Genomic DNA, 18792 nt, shown 5'->3' with positions numbered 1-18792 from the left:
GCCAAACAGTTGGCATTTCTGTTATATTTTTGATGTTTTGTTGCTTAGTAAACTTTAAATTCAATTTGTCTGCATGAAAATCTCTGGGATGATAAATAACGTGCAAGCTTATAAAACCATTCCACCATAAGTATGGTATGGTATGGTATAACACATGGTAGCTAGCTGGATAGCCAAGTAGCATTTTGCTCAGAGAAGCAAAGTAAATTGATATTTTATTGCTGTATTTATTTATTTACAGCAGTACCTAGGTGACGTAGCCCTGTGATGGCCTGGTGATTTGTCTATGGTGTCCCACCTCACCTTTTGTTCGATGACAGCTGGGGTTGGCTCGAGCCTTCCTTCCAATCAGGATTAGATAAGCAGTTAAGACAATGGATGGACAGGTTAGCTGACCATTAAGAACATGAATGTTCTAGATAAAATATCTGTAACATCAACATTTCAAGGTTTTTTGTCAACAGTTGCAGTTATTAACTTGATATTTTGAGATAACAGATGAAAAAAATGGGACTTTTGATGGCAGAAAATCTGCATTGATATCAATGCACGTGTCAGGGGGAAAAGGTGCTGTGGTTAACTCAAACTGGACACTCTCTACCTTACTCTGTGTAACATCAGATCAGCAGAAGTTGAAGTCAATGTGGAAGGAAAGCTCATATATGTTTATAGCTTTAGCTTCGATTAGCTAAATGTTAGTAGCATTTGTGAAGCTGCCAAAAGACACTGGGACATGTGACTAACTGGAGGATGTTGATGTTGAGTTCAATGCTTTTACTCAAGGACAAACTGACATGTGGAGAGGAGGAGTAGGAGAGCCAAACACCTGAGCTACCCACATGTCAGTATAATCTCCATTAATTTTCTCAGGTCGCCAATCTGTTACTGGGCAAAACTAACTCTGTCAGTACTTAAATTAAATGAAAATAATTCAGTCATTTCTAAAACGAACATACCAGAGTAGATAAACGAATGTTCAACCTCCCAAATTAAATGAGACTCTTTTTCTTCTTCTTTTTTTTTCTTTTTACAGGAAGACACAGCTGGAGATTACCAGAAGGCTTTACTCTACCTGTGTGGTGGGAATGATTAATGCAACCTTATGACGCATTTAGCAGCAATGAATGATGAGCCATCATGTTGCTGCAAGACAAAGCTATGCACATGAGATGAGGATATTGATCTATAGTTCTTCTTTCTGTTAGTGTGTGTTTATCGAGTTAGTGTGAATTACCTGAGTGTCATTTTGACTTATGACAATATTATATTGTATGAATATTATTTACAAGGCACTGTTCTTTTTTTGTTTGTTTGTTTTTTAAATGCCAGACAGAACATATAGCTCTAATTTAGTCCTTGGTAAACAAGCAGTTTTGATTTTAATGCCGATAATAATGCTTTCTGAAATGATGAAATGCCTGATTAATTTAAAATCTTTGACCTCTTTCTCTTGTCAAGCGTACACACAATGTTAGCAGCTGTTTACCTTATTTGAGCTCGCTTCTCACAGCATGTGTTAAATGCAAGTTTGAAAATACAATACCGCTACTCAATTATTAAACCCTACATGTTGACAACCCCGATGCTCTCATTAATAAGAAATGAGACTGTGATCCAGACTTGACGTGCAATGCGGCTGTCAGTGATCAATAAGTAATGGGACGCTATTAGACATTTGTTGATGCATATAATGAGATCTATTGCTTCCATGCCTTTCTGCAAGACGAGGCCAAATGTCAAACAAACGGGGTCCCTATAGGTCACTCGGTGGAAAATGATTTTATTTTGCTGGAACTGAACCACAAGGTGGCAGCAGAGTTTGAAATGAGGACACAATGTCTTTATATTGTTTCTCATTACAGTGATTGATGAGATAGTGTCAATATATTTTACTAAAAAGTAATTTTCTTTTCACAAATTAACAAATTCAAATGCAAATAAATGGAGTGATTACAACAGGGCCTTCGCAGACTAGTACTCGGGCCCTAACTATATGTTTTTCAACCCTCCCATTTTAACCACACCGCATATCTTAGGCAACATGTGTAATCTTTCTCATATATCACTGCAATGTTTCCTCATTTTCTTATAATTCAACTTCACATATTTAATACCTTTTTAAATACAAATGGGTTATTTAAGTAAAGTTCTTGGTTGGTGAATTTGCTCATTAATGGGCATATTAGCCCATTAATGAGTGCAAATGATGACTGTTATTGATTAAATTTGAGGAGGATGCATATAAGGATGAGTCATATAAATGTTGATCTGTTTAAAATTATAAAGTCATTAAAATAACCCAGCACAGATGTGCATGTCAATACTCTCGAAATGCATCATTTCTCAGTGTGGTTCAGAAATATTCAGTGTTTCAGTTCAGTGTGGTTATACATATTTTACAGTCATGTGACCTAGACACTGTTAAGTATTCAGAAAGCACCTCAGGGTTAAACCTGCAAAGTGTTTTCATGTATAGTCACGCTTTCTTCTGAGGCTCCTGCTCTCTCTGCAGACACAAGTCCACACTGATTCATTGCAAAAATGACTGGAAAGTTGATGCTCCACATCTCTGTAGGTATTTATTCATCCAAAGAGAAAATTACATTTGCTTTTCAATGCAGCTATACTATTGCTTTACAATGAATCTGCTGTTTATTTACAACTGGATAGATTCCACAGCTCAACAGAAATGCCAGTGCAAAATAAGAAAATAGCACAATCCATATAACATTACTCCAACCAGAATAAAAATACATACATACAGTACAATGAATAGCAAAAGAGAGACACATTAAAATTTAATGATTTGAAGGGTTTTGATATATTTAGGTGTAGTATTATAAATTATGAATAGCAGTGCTGGCTGTTAATGACAGTCCAGTAATTTGAGATAAATCACCTGATTTTAAGCATTTTACTTTTAAGTTTATGAAAAGGAGGTTAATCAGGAAGAAGTTTAGTTAAAGTTGGTAAACCAAAATATCCTTAAATTTAGTACACCAGATGGAGGAAAACAGGTACCCATGTGCAATGTAAACCATACACATACTTTGTGTATGGTAGATCTTTGAAATGTGCAGTTTAAAGTCTTTCCTGTAATCACTGTCACTGCCAGTGCCTATCATAAATCAGGCTTGCTCCATACTAGATGATCATTTCTACTGCAGGACGACACTGTAAATAATAGTGAGGTGGTATTCTTTCCACTGTGCGGTGTGGCTGTAGAACTTAATTGTCAGTTATTTCTGGGAAATCTTTGCTCTGAGTCACATTATTTTAAAATGCAGCGTATGCATGCATATTGAGCCTTTATAATATGTCTAGAAAAACGATACTCATACAGCCAGATGGATGGTGATGTTTGTTTGGTCTAGACTGCCCACAACAGAACACACTCATCTGTCTAACTTCACACTAACAGTGCCGCTTTATGTCATTTACTTTTATTCCCTTCAGGTCTTTGTTATCTTGGCTCCACTGAGCCTAAAGCTTATAAACTAAAAGCTCACTTGCACACATACAAAGGCATTCATATAAGCTTATAAGCCTGACTCACATACACACTGTGCCAGATCTCCTTTGTGTCAATAGTGCTGAAATGTGTTTTGAATATTTTCAGCTTGACCAAGCCTTACATCGCCTCAGCCAATCAGGAGTGGTTGTAGGCAGTCACACCACCTGTACGCCCACCCTTTCCTGGGTTCACTTACTGGGGAAAGATTTGGCTTTACATCCATTCACGTATCATGAAATTAATAGCAGGAACAGACCAATGTTAACATTTGTTTGGATTTTGTTAGAGGCCACCTGATGAAAACATCTTACTAGCTGTTTTTGTTTTCACATACTCATTTCTGCTAATTGGAGTCACTAAACAGGTCTTTTTTAAAATGGTGCTGGGGCTTTTAAAAGCATTTAAATGCAATGATATGACAAATCTGGCTTGGATTTCTTTTAACACAAAGTCTGAAATGAGGTTGTGTTAGTGAGTGAAATTCTAGTTCATAAAGATAAAACTTGCTAGCCAGGTTTTTTGTTAATAGCTGCTAACTTACTACTGTTGTTTCCACTTCTGGCATCATAAAACCAATATGTTGATGTATACAAGGGTAAACTGAAGAACCTAAAATTGTAGTCCACAAACCAATTGGTGACATCATGGAGGAAACATTTGTCTGATAATTATTTCTGTGTATTTGTGACTGCTTTCAAAATGAATTCCCTTGTTTAACTCACTGGAAATGAGGAGATCATTAGTGCAGCTTTAACAATGCCATTAAATACATGACTTATTGACTGTAAACAAAATAATGAATGCAGAGACCTACATAAATTTTTAAAGCTATGATGAGCTCATAAAGATAACGTTAAAATAAAATAGTACAAACAAATAAATCAATGTTAAACAATAAAAACAAATTTACAAGACATAATATGAAAACACATTGTCTTTAGCCCTATTCCTCAAAAATGCTCGCCTTCATTTCCTGTAATCATTCCACAGATACATAACTGAGATGCATGATGTGCTTCTGAATAACACTGGCAAGAGGAATCACAGTGCAGAAAACATACCAAAAAATACATAAATAAATCAGTCGCGCTTATCCGAAGCTTTTATGCAAAGTGTGCCACAGCATCACAATAAATGTGTGACCCCTGTTTGTTCACTCGTAGAGCTATAGAGATCAGTCCTGGAAAGCAGTTCATTTTGGTCTTTTCTTTGGATCCTTCACTATAAAGCAGAACTAGAACATGTGGCAGTTATGTGCTTTCTGAAAAGTGTCTGGGTTAAAGCTGACACATTGTTGGTCAGGAAAAAATGAATGCATATTGGAGTATAAAACAACTTAAGAGCAATTTTGCAGCATTAGTCTCAGTATTATTTTTCATAGCTTGATTGCATTTAGAATGACAGTTGGTATCCATGTAAGACCCATTTCATTAGCTTTAAATACTGCATTTGGACTTTTTAAATTCAATTATTTCTTTGCAAAGCTGGCAGAAGAATAGCTCTTAATTTAAAGTACCATTCTTCTGGCATTTTATTATTTTTAATAGAAACTGTTTAATTGAGCTCAGCAGAATTTCAGTCTTGTTTTCAGCAGCTGTTGTTTTAAAGTCCTTCAAGGAAAGCTACTCCTTATACGTCTGTATTCACTACATTCCAGCAGTGACTTTGTGGCTGCTGTATAATTTTTTTTTTTTTCTGCAGCCACACTGTTTTGGCCTTTCTGATCCACCAGCAACAGATTTCCTACTAAGCCCAGAATGCAACCTGCTGAGAGTCTGAACTTGATGGATTTAACCTGTGGGCAAACCATTACGTTTCAGCAGGAGATGAAGACTAAGTGATCACAAAAAGCAGAGTCATTCCACTGTCTAAAATGACAACATGTCTTCCAGCTCTGGCTGAAGAATGTTCTTTCTGGCTTTCACAGAACTGTGTATGATTGGAGAATATTAACAATGGAACTTTTGGGAATGGAATTTTCTGGGATTCCTAGAACATGAACAGCCAGTGTGTATCTTTACAGGACTATTCCCATTAAGTTTTATTTACTTTCTCCTAGTTTGTTGTTCGTGGATTGTCAGTACTACTTTTTTTCTTCTCTTTGACATCACCTCCCAACCAAGTGTAGCAGATGGCTCCCTGTCCCTGAGCTTGGTCCTGCTGGAGGTTCATTACCACTTCACAGTGTCACCAAGTGCTTTCTCACACAGAACTATCAGGCCATCTGTATTTTCTCAAATATAGCAGAGGTTTTATCTTCCCGTGTGAAACAGTTTTAGGTGATATATAAAAATATAATAAAATCAAGTTGGTTTAATTCAGACTGACGACCTGTCCAGGGTGTACCCTGTCTCTCACCCTCTGGCAGCTGGGATAGGCGCCATCTACTACAGTTTCCTTGTAGTACGACTTTAATTGTTCTGCAAGTTTTTATTTAAATTACTTTAACTGGTAACCTCTCCATTATCAAGTAAATCTTGACAGTAAAAAAAGGAAATCAAATTACCCAGGAATGTACTTCATTAGTTAGTTTATACAGCTCATTGATACAGTAATATTAGAAATATTCACTCATATTCCAGTACAGCTTTTCCAAAGAAAATAGTAAGAATTTTACAGTATGTACAAGTGTGGTATGCAAACTTAATTCAAGCTAATTCAAGCTAATGTTATCACAGAAATGATGAATAAGTATGAGAACTCCTACTGATCATAAGTGCCAAAAATAATGCTAAAGTCTTCAGTTTAACCTGCAAAATATTATTTCTGTTTTATTTTGTCCGTTTAGATACTGGTATCCCTTGATTATGCAAGATGAACATATGAGGTTTTTATGGCTTCACACAGTGACTGTGGCTTCACAGGCCTCTCGTTACCGAGGTATGCAGGCTGAGGTTTCTAGAAATCACACTCCCCCTGGCTTAAATTGCTATGTCAATACCAGACATTCCCAAACATTTAACCTCCCATGAAAAGCCTTCAGGCAAGACTGTGCACATTTGGGAGAGACAGAAAATGGGTTTGACATTATTTTAAGGAGTATTTTGTCTTTTTATTTAAGTAGGCATTTTATATTGAGAAGGAGAGGTAATTTCAATATGGCTATAATAGAAAAAAAAAAAACCATGTGAAATTGCAAGTTACAGGAAAAGAAATAAAAATCGAGAAACTAATATTCTACATATTATATCTGTCTCAATAGGCTTGAGCGCTTACACAAATTTCTCCAAAAGCGATAGATCAAAAACTGTTCATTGAGTATGTTTTTGTTGAGCAGTAAGCATCTATATGAAGAATCTATGGGACAAGTATTTACTGTATGTGACTGCAGAAAAGCTGAACTAATTCCAGTTTTTCTGTATCAGCAATCATAATCCTGCACCATAGTAAATAGAAATGTGCAAACACTTGACCAGGAGTTGTTGCAGAACTCCTCTGCTCTCTTCCTGTTATCAGCTTGACAGGATTTTACAGCTTTGACTGGAGAAGTTGGGGTATACAGTGGAGAAGTCTTCACCCTCTGTGTTACATTCAGTCTGAAATGAGCCTCTCTGGCAGCTCTTCTGCACATACCTGCCCTGACAAAAGCTCTGCTGTCCTGGCAGAGACTGTTTAGCTTCTTCAGCTCCCTGCCGATCTGCTTCCAGTAAAGTTTAACATTTGAGGCATACTCAGGACAAGCAGTAGGTCTGGCAATATACTCGCAGCTGAAGCTCCTGTCCTCCTTCTTGCACGTGATGCTGAGAATGACGATATCTTCACCTGTTGCAACCCAAGCACATTTAAACTTGTCTTTGGTGACCACTTTGCCCCTCATGAGCTGTGCAGAGACGGGCTTTGTTTGGCGGCCCACTTTTGCTCCCGACCTATTCTTGTGCTGTCCTTTGTCCATGCCTCGTCCCCTCCGTCCACCGCTCTTCTGGCAGCTACCAAACATCACCTGATGGGAAATACAAGCCAAGACCAGGAGGATGGTGACGTTTGTGAGGAGAGCCATGAAATCAGTAGAACACAACCTGCCAAAGGATTAAATCAGATTTAGATATTTGACCTTAAAACCCTTTAATTTCCCTTTGGAGAAAGACATGCCTAAATCCCCCGTTAAACCAACATTTCAAATGGAAACTGAATGTTGTGGGAATTTTAGACAACACAAAAAAGCATTAAGTATTTTTTGTACAGCACATTCAAGACAATTTCAAGTCAAAGAGGTATTTCGAAGAAAAAAAAAGAAAAACGCAAAGATGCAATCTAAAAATTATTCCATAAACGGAATTTTGAAAAAACATGGAGCACATGCACATTTTAATTTGACTTTAAGAAAGGAAGAGGTTTAAAAACTGTTAAAAAGAAGCACAGATTTAAATACTGATTAAAAAATAAAAATGTAAATGCATCATATTACAATTGTGATGGTGCAATTATCCCTTGATTATGCAGTTATGCAACTATATCGCCTACAGTATAACTACAACAGTTATAAACAAAATACAGACTAGTAAATATTGGAAATAGAGATAAAGACAATGTGTTTAACAGGTATTTTATAAATATTGAACCTGGCAACAAGGATTTCACAGAATGCATTTTACAAAAACTTAACTGTGAGCACATTAAATATATACTAGGCTGATGTAAGTAGCACACCCCAAATATTATTGCCAGATTAGGGTGCAGCTTAAGTTGTGGTGCTTTTCCTTACCTGAAGTTTTTAGAGAAACTTCGGTTTGCAGTCCTCACACATGAGAGTGTTGCCCTTACTTGCAGATTGCAATATGCTGCCACATAATCACCCCTCCCCTTCAAATATATACACTTGCACTCACACGCTCAGTCACACACCCTCACACACACACACAGCATGACTGAAGAGCTTATAAAGTTTATTGAGGTCTCGAATAGATTAGGGATACTTTGAACCTGGTGCCTGTGTCATCAAACTAAACTGTGTGGGGGGGGGAAAGACATTTAAAATTACATGGCTGATAGAAAATGAAATTACCCTAATACATAATAAAAACTTTTTATAAACACTGTCAATTTAGAACCAAAACTTCATCAACCCACAAATGATACAAGTGTTAAACTTGTTTGCAGCTTCTATGGACCTGAATAATCATGAGCACTTGCAAGGCTTATGTTAAGCTCCCAAAACTAAAAGTTATCTGTTGTTCCAGATTTTCTGCTTCAAGTTCCACCTGCTTTAGAATAATCTAAGTTCATATTTTAAACAAATGCAAATAACCTAGAGTCTTAAAGGACCTTCACAGGGCCATCTGTAAGTACACCATGCCAGAGATGAAATGGCTTTGAATATCTTGAAAGGAGCCAGATGTTTCTGCTGGATAAAACTGCTGATTGATTGAACTTAGTCTCAAAGCACCAAACACCTAATGGTCATATACGGTACAGTAGACGAGTCATATGGCTTAAAAATATTAAACTGCACACTGCCATAAGACATAACACCCTAGACAACTCATTTTCACAAATACTGCTGCTTGCAGTTTTATTATCTAATATTTTTAATCAGGAATGTTAATGAAATGACATTAATCAGCACATAGAGATTGAAAATGGTTATTTAATAAAACATTTTCACATTTATACATATTTTGGGACAAATACACCAGCATGGAAAACCAGAGCAAAAAAAATAAAACAATCCCCCAACAATTCTGAAGGTAATATTGAGTGATGCAAACAGATAATATACAAGTAATAAACATAATAAACATACATTATATGTTAAAGCAGTATCATTCAGTACAGGCTGTTCATGCAAAACATTTGTCATTACATAGTCAATTGAGACCTTTAAGTTCTTCCAGCTTGGCTCTTAATGGAGGCTGATAATTGTTGGTTTGAGTGAGAGGAGTACTTGAAAGTCACTGTAATAGCACAGCTTGCCCTGAAGAGGGTGTTACAGTTCTACAACAGGCTAACAAACTCCTCGTTTGGAATTTTCCTCCAAGGGCTGCTTGAGCCAGACGTCAAGTTTTCTTCATTAGCGGTTAAAAGCTGTGAATATAACACATAAGGTGTGCAAGGTGGAAACTAGGTGCATAGGCAATATAATTAAGAGCAGCAAAATAAATAAATAAAAAAAATGCTGGAATCTAACTTAATTAAATAGCCTCATTCTAGATTAGTTATAAATGAATATTTTTTTTAAAAAAGTGTTGCATGTTAACAAACAGGCCCAGTACTGCTGCTCACCTTTCTGGTTAATTACGAAACAAACCAATGAAGAACGAGCAGATGCCCTGCAGCGACCTCCAGCAATTCTGCCGAGCCATTCTTTTAGCGTTGCTCTCAACAGCAGGTGTTGTTGGTGGTGGTTGAGTACTAGTTTCCTGAGTGGTCTTTTCTTTTTGTGGCTCTTGAATGGATTTTGCGTCAGCTTGTCTTGTTGGTGTAGGCCGACGTTGAGGTCTTGCTACTTTCCTAGAAGAAGCCTCTGCTCGTGACTGGGAGAATGAAGATGATGAGAAGACCATCTGAGAGTCATCAGTTGCCTTCCTGCACATGTGAGGTTTAATCTGTCTTGGTGCTTGGCAGGCATTGTCCAGCTTTCTCAGGTTCCACATCATCTGCACGAAATAGTGTCGAGGATTTTTGTTGTAAGGGGTGCAGGTGTGAGGCTTGCCTATGTAGTCACACCAGTAAGAGCGCTTGTTCCTCTGGCATGACAGTCTCAGCCTCGTGAATTCCCCTTGACCGGTGACAATCATGGTGCATGAGTCTTTAGCCTTGGTGCTGAATTTGATAGGTGGATCCCAAATGCTTTTACCCCTTTCAGTCTGAGCCTCAGCTGGCCAGAGGCAGCAGGCGAGCAGCAGAGCAGCGGTCTGGGCCCACATAGTTTCCAATGGGTGCTAAATGTGAAACTACTGGAAATGAGCGTCCCTCCTGCTTTTTATTGGCCAAGCAAAGAAGGAATTCAGGTTCCAAAAAAAAAAGAAAAAAAGAAAACAACCCAGTAGACTAAAAGAGGCCAGCTCCATGGGAGGAGGAGAGTGGCCTTACCAGTTACAGCTGCCAGAAAAAGGAAAGCGCTACGTGCAAAACGATGCTGACACATGTAGGTGTTCTGTTAAAAAAAAAAAAAAAAAGAAAAGTACATCCTCTCATGCATGTAACCACTTCTCAGTCATGTTAAATTTACCTCATGGAAAAACATCTTAGTTTCACTTGTTAATAAAAGTTCATTGCAGAATGCAGGCTTAAAATGTCTTGCTTGCTGTAGAAAACAGTAATAACTCTTAACGATGTAGTGCAACCTATTTTCCTAAAAGATCTAAAGTATAAAGAGAAGTGTGAGAAGCCACTCAGACATTGGTCATAAAGTGTATTATGAGTGTCTTTAAGAGGCTTTATTTTCTGGGTCCATCTGTATCTGCATTGAGAGTGCTGTCAGTGATAGAAGAACAAGACATGGTACTCAAAGAATCTATACAGGCAGTATAACTTCCAGGGTTTTAGTGTTTTGAGACTAAGAAGCAATATATCATTGATCTGCATTTAGACCACAATTTTAGAATAGCTAAAAATTATATTCAGTTGTGAATTTTCCATCAGTAATTTGTCTCAGTTTCTAGATGCAAGAGATGAAACTTTTCAGCTATAGTGCCGGTTGGTGCCAAACACAATATTAGCAGAGTTTCTTCTTAAAATATTCACTACCCTTCCCTGTGAATGTTTCCATTTCCCTGAAATATCAGCATGTTCATTCCCACACTTGAAAATCATAATATGTGGGTTGCCCACTGTGCATAACGACAGTGATATCAGAGCTCAATTTTGTCCTGTAAGGGCAAAAGTATGGTGGCCAGGTGAGCTCACTACACTATAAGGAAAAAGGAAACATCATTAATTTTTCATTGAATGTGTAAAATACAACATAACCAAATAAATAAAATCTATTTATTTAGGAAATGGAGTAACACCTGCAAATTGCATGTGGCAGAGCGATACTCGTCAGTGGTGCTGAAAAACAATGAAAAAATGCCTTTTGTGTTTCCTGAAAAATTTTCCATTGTGTTCTTTATAGTTGCGCTGTGTATATTTTAAAACTATGTCTGAAGTACTCTCCCCGGCACAGCGTTTGATCTGATGTAAACACACTGAAGAGGGTTTCTTTGAACCGCTGCTTCTGTTTTTATGTAGTTTTGTGCTCATCTCTCTCTACACAAGCCTTTTTAGAAGTAGGGCTGCTATGCGGTTGTAGTGGCGGTGGTTATTCATATACTGAACTATTTAATGTCTCAGAAAACCTCCAACCAGAGGAACAAACAAATGCTTATGGAAGATGATAACCTCTTATAGAAATAGCTGACCAGTAACATAACAGTGGCAGCACCACATAAGAATGTGCACTCTTGCGTTAAACTGTTTTCCTTTTTAAGTTTTTTTGTCTTGTTTGTTAGAAAACCAAATAAAGAAAAAATGAAATTGTTGTGAACTACATTTGCCCATTTAAAACAAGTTGATCCAAACCGTATGGCTCATTCAAAACACAGACCACAAAAGAAAAATGTCACTGAAATGCAAACTTTGGATTTTAAAACTTTATTCACAATTTATACACTTTCTTTCCATCACATCATATAAACCTACTCTTCAGTGGCTCCATCAGTGCCCAACTTTGGAGCATCACAGTTCAAACCAGTTACCGCTGTATCTGATCCATCCAGGGTTAGCATACAGGATATCTAGTGTAAGCACTTAGTAAATTCAAACATTTTTCTCTCACATCCAAACTTTCGCAGAAACCCAATGATAGTCCTGTGAGCACACGGATACTTCAAAAATGTCCATTTTAACAAGAAATGTGTCTCAAAATAAAAAGAACATCAGTGACTCAATAGAAGCCAGTCTGTGTTTAAAGTTCAATATAATTCAGAAACTTCATCTTGATGCTGGGAGTTTCCTACACTGCAAATATGTTCTATTACTACATCATAATTTAGGTTTATCTATACAGAGTATTTCTTTTCTCATCGTCACTTAGCCCTGGTTTACAATAACACAGCTTTGGAAATTAAAATGTTGAAATAAGATAAATAAACTGGATATTTCAGTCATATTTTTGATGCTAATTCATTGATGCCAATGTTAGAGACAAATATTCTTATCATAATAACTTTTATTTTCCCCTAAATTAATGATTGTGTGGTACTTGAAAGAACAACTGTGCTATGTTAACAGAAATATATGTTTCAGTGTTAAGATGGACATTTTTTTGAGAGTGTGCATCAACACCATGCTGTGCAAAACATGAAGCATGCTTATTTTTCTACTCTTGATTGACAGCACTCACTATTCCCAATCATGGATTGTCTAATTTCTTTTCGCCATCATTACTCTGCTAACAGCAGCTGCAAATCTAACCTGTAAACATAAGGGCAAAGAGAGTGGGACAACTGGATGTGTTTGCCCGTTGCGTTACACATAGATTTCAGCATATTTCTCAACTTCCATATCAAGCAATGTGAAATAAAAAGAAAATAGCTCTTGAATACATTCACTTTTTTCATAGCTTTAAATGTATCCATAGCTACTGTGGGTTTATACAAAGCAGAGGAACAAAATAAGCACATAGTTGATAGACCCCTAAAGACCTGAGAACTACAGTTAAAAAAAAAAAAGAAAGAAAGAAAGAAAGAAAAGATTTGGCTTGAGAATTATTCTCCACTGTAAAAGTATCACCACTATGAAAAAACAAATCATAATAAAAATATTATGTTAGTGAACTCAACAAAACTTGGTCCCATGTGACAAAGGATTCAATCTGCCACACAGGGAACCTAAAAGCCAGACATATGTCTGTTTGTGTTTTGAATTTAGTCTATGATTTAAAGGGAAAATCCACCTAAAAAAAGCTTACACTGTTGGAAAAAAACTGGTGTGATTTTGTTTTATGGTGTTGAAGGTCTGTCCACATCAGTAACATGCTATATGGGGGTGAGACTTCCTCAAGGTTCTTGTATACCTGAGATATCCAGAAATGATTATCAAAACAAGGGCCGAGGAGGTGGGGGGGTCAGCCCCAACATTTCTGCCCCATAGTACCATTAAAAAACCAGCTTACCTAATCTATGAGGTTTCATTGACCCATCAGGAAGCATTTAAAACCTAAAAGATTAAAACATATTCAGAATTTGAATTGGAGCAATCTTATTCCCAGGGCATCAAATACAGTAATTTTGTCTGAGATGCACATTTTGAATGTAGGACGTTAGTACTGAGACGCACCAGCTAATAGTGAGATGAGTGTTGCTATATGGACTCTTAATCACAAGAGTCCAATTAATATCATTTTTTTCAAGTTGCAGCGTTGTTAAGGGGAATATTTTAATCAAAACGGCCATTTTTTTCCTAAAAATAACCAGCTAGTTCTCGTGCCTAAACCCGACCAAGCACCCAGTGAAGGTGAACGTAAAATGACAACAAAACGGACATGAAACACAAACACTGAAAAACCTGTAATTTACATCATCACCACCTTGCCTCCCACATAATAAAGATTAATATCCTGGTCTCTCAGTATCAAATATTACAGTCAGTGCGTCTCCATATTAACACCACAGAACACCTCGCACAGATCAAAGAGGCCAGCAGCCACAGACAGAATGGCGGTGTTTGACACCCTGGGAAGATAATGCATGAGCAAAACATACTGCGGACATCATCGTCACAGTAGAAAGCATTACAGAATCAGTTTGTTACATTTCATTTCATCTTTTTGAAATAAAGTAATATAACATCCCCACTGGATACAAATGACTTGTTTAAAAGGCATTCTGGAAAAATGTAGGGAATTGCCACCTGTAGATGTAGATGACACAGGGTACGTGAAGATAGGTATTCTAGGAAAAAGAGTACAGTTTGGATCTTTACTGCACAAATAACTCCCAGATTGTTGATTTTCAGCAGTGTAAGATTAGCTGTTGGCAGATTTCCTCTTTTAAAAAGTAGCAGCTCTCAAACTCCATACAAAGGCAACCAGTCTTTTGTAATGCGCATCAAACCAGCAAAGATAAACGTTCCTGTGATATTGTAAACATTTTAAAGAGACTAATGTTTTTGTAGAATACCCCCTAACCTCTATTTTACCACTTTACTCAAATTCTCAATCATGAAGACACCACAGATCCACCACTTCACACATGCTGCACTTAAAAAAAGTATGTGCACTATTCAACACTTTTTAACAGGCTGTTATCGTTAATTTGCATTCATCACAGATGTAATGACACACTAGTTTGCCACTAGTTTGAGTTGAAAGTGTCACATCTCTTTTTAAATGCAGGAAGCAGGAGAAGGAAAAATAAAGAGTCCTCTGCTTGCAGTTACCTTCGTCTGACCTTCCACCTTTTGTTTTCGTAAGCACAAAGAAGCACATTAAAATGAACAAGCATCACAGTTAATGTCATGTCCCGTCACTGAATATTTTTCTGCTTTGTTTCATATCTGAACAAATGTAAACGCAGACAAAGCAGTCCTTTACAAAAAATGCAGAACAAGCCTGGCTCAGATTGATGCTGAGGGGAGAAGAGTTTGATATCCTGCAGGCTGTAACCGTACTGAAGGCCGAGAAGGTTCGGTTCATCGCTGAAGATAACGCCTGCAGGGCAATTGTTCTTTTGTTGTGAGGAAACCAGCTTTCACTGAGCCTCATCTGGTCCAAGGATTTAGGAAATTAAAAGCTTAAAAACAGATGAGAGAATAACATGCTTTAGTTAGTCAACCCCAAAAAAGACACTTGGTGGATGTGATGCTGGATAAAGTTAGTTCATAAAGTATGTAGACACAATCAAGTTTTGCACATTTTACTATAATGTACTTTACTGAACTGAAACATGCGTTTAAGAAAGTATTTCAAAAGATATTCAGACATACAGACATAGATCAGATCACAGGTATAAGCCTATTTTTAAATCTTTAAGCAGGGTTAAGATATATGCCCAAACTGTGTGAAGAACAAGCAGTTCTCTCGTCAAGGAGATGACTAAAAATCACTCTAACAGAGCTTCAGTTGTCCTCTGCACAGATGGACGACAACTCAGATAAAAGTACAACCTCTTTCATTTATCAGGTTTTTACGGTAGGGCAGGTATGAGAATACTCCTTTGAGAGTGAGATCCTGGATTATCTGGGCAGAACTCCAAGGATGATATTAGTTGTAGCTGTCAGGGTCAAGTGGTTGACCGTTTGGTCAGAGTGGACTAGAAACTAATCAATACAATGTCAAAGAAGCTGCCAAATGCAACTTGCCTAACAACAAATTCTAAAAATACTGTGAGTACTGTAGTAGTGAGTACTGGCATTTGTCCAGATTTGGAGCTGAGCATAGTGCTACCTTACAGAAAAACAGATCTGATGCAATTTGGATTTTGTTCAAATAATTCTGCAGAAACAGCAAATTGGGTCTTTGTCTTTATCATTAAACGTCCATCCTCATTTATGTAGCCTAATGAGCAGGGTGGCTATCAACCTGCAGCTTTAGCATCATTGTCAGGGTTTCCTTTAGAGCAATTTGCAATCCCAGCAGTAGTAGTGCAATCTGACCAGACTGCTACCACTGCATTGCCAGCTCATTTTGGCTGCTCTCTAGACATCAACTTCAAGTACTAATAGTTCAGTTGATACCTAATATATCCCATCTTTTGACAGATGCCACTGTGATGATAAGTGGTTTAAATCTTATGGATGATTGGTGCACATTCTTCTCAACCACTGTCCTTTTTAAAATGATAATTATTTTTAAAGTGTAAAGAAGCTACATAGACTCATTGCACCACATAGCACAAATCAACATTTTAAAAAATAAATAAATAAATGAGATCTAAAAATTACCCAGGCCCAAAAGAATTTTTGTTATCTTCATAGTGATGAGCTGTCAAGTTACTATAACTACTCATTTTGCAAACTTTCCCACTTCCTTTGGGGAAAATTGGATTTGCAGAGTGTAAGTTGCTTGTTAAATTGTCACTTTAACAGCAACAGTACTGAACTACTTTAATACCAACTATTGATCCAGGAATCAAAACTCATTCTGCTGATAAAGCCACTGTGGATTCAATTTAAAATGTAAAAATAGTAAAAAGGCAAACCTACTATGTGGTTTTTCAGTTCCAGTTTTCGAGGGCACTGAGAACACAAATGTTAAAAGAAAAGAGAATTAAGATTTAGTTTTTTAAAACAATTCAGTAAATAACTTAAAACATACTGCATTTCTTAAATGAGATTTATGGAGCTCTGGCTGCTTTGTGAAGCAAAAAAACAGTCTGTCATACTCCAGAGAATATTTTTAAAGACTACACCGAGCCTTTTGTGGATACAATACTCGCATGAAACCTGCTTTCCACAGAGATGAAAGCATTTTCCTTGTTTTTGAATTTAAAATGATTCTGGAGAAAATTTGATATTTAATGAACTGCAACTCAAAGATATCATGATCATGTACCAAATTTAAAATGAGAATAAAAGCAGGTCCTTTTTAGTTCTGCAACTGTGAGAATAATATAAAAAAAAAAAAAAAATAGGAATATTTATTTCAAAATAAAGAAAGCCACAAGTGCTGAAAATAAGTTTTTTCTCAGAAATAAAATAAAACTTAATAAATTAAGAAAATAACAATTAATTGTGCAATTCATTACATGTAGGTCTTTAACTGCCACAGTATTACCAGCAGCTTATGGTGATGTTAGCCAGTTTACATCACTTTAAAAATTGCATCAGCTAGTTTTCAGATACTGCAGCTTTTCTCTGTACTTGTTCTGCTTTTCCATGACACAAGTACTCAGTTAGGAACAACTCAGTACAATACAGTCCAAAAAAACAACACGGCCATTATAAAGTGTCTAGATGTAACAGTAAAAAAGTGCAGCTTGCAGCAGCTTGTGAGGTGTTGATGGCATAGTAGAATGCACAGAATTTAAAAGTACTCCTATTATTTTGTAGGTCCCATTAAGAAACCCAAGGAGAATAAAATATTTGGAGAAAAGCACATTATATCCACTAAAAACACAACCTTTTTATCAGAGAAGTGCAGGTGTTACCACTGCTTTGTTGTATTCACGCGTCTCAGTTTCAGGAACTTAAAAGCTAAGTGACTGAATGTATTTCACGGCTTGTAATTGTGACACATTTAACATTTTCTCCGAAAAAGGCATAAATGCAGCGTTTGTCAAAAACAAAACAGAACTTACAAGCGACAGAGAACAAACACAGCACACCGACTAAGCAAGCAGTCACACTGAATAAAGACGTTAATGATTCCAAAATTAGTCATTCTCACCATGATGGTTCTTCAGTGAGCAGAAATGCACTAAAACAAGCTGTAAAGAGGTGTTACAGTAAGAGAATTAGGTCAGGGTACAAATACAAAAACATAAGACCAAAAACAGGAGAGAGCACGATGGCACAGTTACTGCAGACAGAACGTCAGGATAAGATGGCAGCTGTGAGAAGGAAAGATGTGAGACTGGAAAGAAGGAGGATTAATTAAAGTCATGTTAGAGAAACAGTTGTCTGATTCATTAGCTTTGCAGTACCTTTCAGGAGCCAGAACAAGAGGCGGCTCTGTCACCAGTCGATGTGCCTCGGAGGAGCCGAGGCCCGCGGGAACCTGTTCATAGTATCATAGGTAGGGATGCTACCAGCACAAGAACACACAAGATACACAAAAAGGAGACAACGTTAACAGCTAAAATTCAACAAATCCATCATCGTTTTGTAAAGCCGCCGGTTTCTCCTCTTCATTTATTTGAAATGGAAGAGGAGAAAAGACGAGCGGCTCACAAGGCAGAGAGCAAAACAGCTGCATCGATATTGACTCAGTTAAACTGGACGGCCAATTAAAGAGGCATTAAGTACAATTACTGCAAATGAGAAATATAGTAGTATTTCACGAGGCTGTTGCCGTTGTTATTGATACTATCTTCAGATTACCAAAAACTGATGCAAAAATCTTTCCATCTCCTGGACTGTTCCGAACAGCAGAGAAAGGTCATCAGGTTGTAGAATACTTACTGCCCCTTTATTTTTTTAGAGAGCTTTGGCTAGATCTTGGACTTTTAACTGGATAAATAAAGGAAAATGCAGGTTTCATTCCATCTCATATTTGTATTTAAAAGAAATATGAACTGCATCTCATATGAAATGTAGGACAGTGAGGAAAACTGCACAAGCAAAGACCATCTTGAGACTGGACTCATCTGTAATTTAGCTGTTTTGCTCTCTGCCTATAGCTCCTGTTAAGGTTGGCTGGT

General features: G+C 37.1%; 4 protein-coding genes across 17 annotated transcripts in view; 1 reads left to right on the top strand and 3 right to left on the bottom strand.

Moving 5' to 3' along the window:
* anxa5a (annexin A5a) overlaps nucleotides 1–3244 on the top strand; it is a 28508-nt gene extending 25264 nt beyond the window's left edge. The window contains exon 13 of one of the 2 annotated variants that reach the window (XM_040010170.1): nucleotides 1034–3244. In XM_040010170.1, coding sequence (XP_039866104.1) covers nucleotides 1034–1093 — 60 coding nt within the window. In that variant the 3' untranslated portion in view covers nucleotides 1094–3244. The remainder of the gene's footprint in view (nucleotides 1–1033) is intronic. The other variant, XM_040010169.1, reaches the window with a different exon arrangement.
* Nucleotides 3245–3715: 471 nt separating this feature from the next.
* Nucleotides 3716–9724, bottom strand: fgfbp1a (fibroblast growth factor binding protein 1a). Its single transcript, XM_040010171.1, has 2 exons — nucleotides 8217–9724; nucleotides 3716–7530 (listed from the first exon to the last, which is right to left on the bottom strand). The coding sequence occupies exon 2, from the start codon at nucleotides 7509–7511 to the stop codon at nucleotides 6876–6878; it is 636 nt and encodes a 211-aa protein (XP_039866105.1). The 5' UTR covers nucleotides 7512–7530; nucleotides 8217–9724; the 3' UTR covers nucleotides 3716–6875.
* Nucleotides 9725–9741: 17 nt separating this feature from the next.
* fgfbp2a (fibroblast growth factor binding protein 2a) lies at nucleotides 9742–10377 on the bottom strand. The gene has a single exon (XM_040010302.1). The coding sequence runs from the start codon at nucleotides 10375–10377 to the stop codon at nucleotides 9742–9744; it is 636 nt and encodes a 211-aa protein (XP_039866236.1).
* A 1692-nt stretch (nucleotides 10378–12069) lies between these two features.
* prom1a (prominin 1a) overlaps nucleotides 12070–18792 on the bottom strand; it is an 86574-nt gene continuing 79851 nt past the window's right edge. For 10 of the 13 annotated variants that reach the window (XM_040010152.1, XM_040010161.1, XM_040010158.1 and 7 more), the window contains 4 exons: nucleotides 18076–18176; nucleotides 17820–17859; nucleotides 16637–16669; nucleotides 12070–15225 (listed from right to left, as the gene is read on the bottom strand). In XM_040010152.1, coding sequence (XP_039866086.1) covers nucleotides 18107–18176 — 70 coding nt within the window. In that variant the 3' untranslated portion in view covers nucleotides 12070–15225; nucleotides 16637–16669; nucleotides 17820–17859; nucleotides 18076–18106. Of the gene's footprint in view, nucleotides 15226–16632; nucleotides 16670–17819; nucleotides 17860–18075; nucleotides 18177–18792 lie in introns of all 13 variants that reach the window. The other 3 variants (XM_040010154.1, XM_040010155.1, XM_040010153.1) reach the window with 3 other exon arrangements.

This window comes from Simochromis diagramma, unplaced genomic scaffold (assembly GCF_900408965.1).
Source record: "Simochromis diagramma unplaced genomic scaffold, fSimDia1.1 OVJJ01000585.1, whole genome shotgun sequence".
Lineage (NCBI taxonomy): Eukaryota > Metazoa > Chordata > Actinopteri > Cichliformes > Cichlidae > Simochromis > Simochromis diagramma.
The sequence above is the reverse complement of the archived record's forward strand: the minus strand, read 5'-3'. Positions and strand labels throughout refer to the sequence as shown.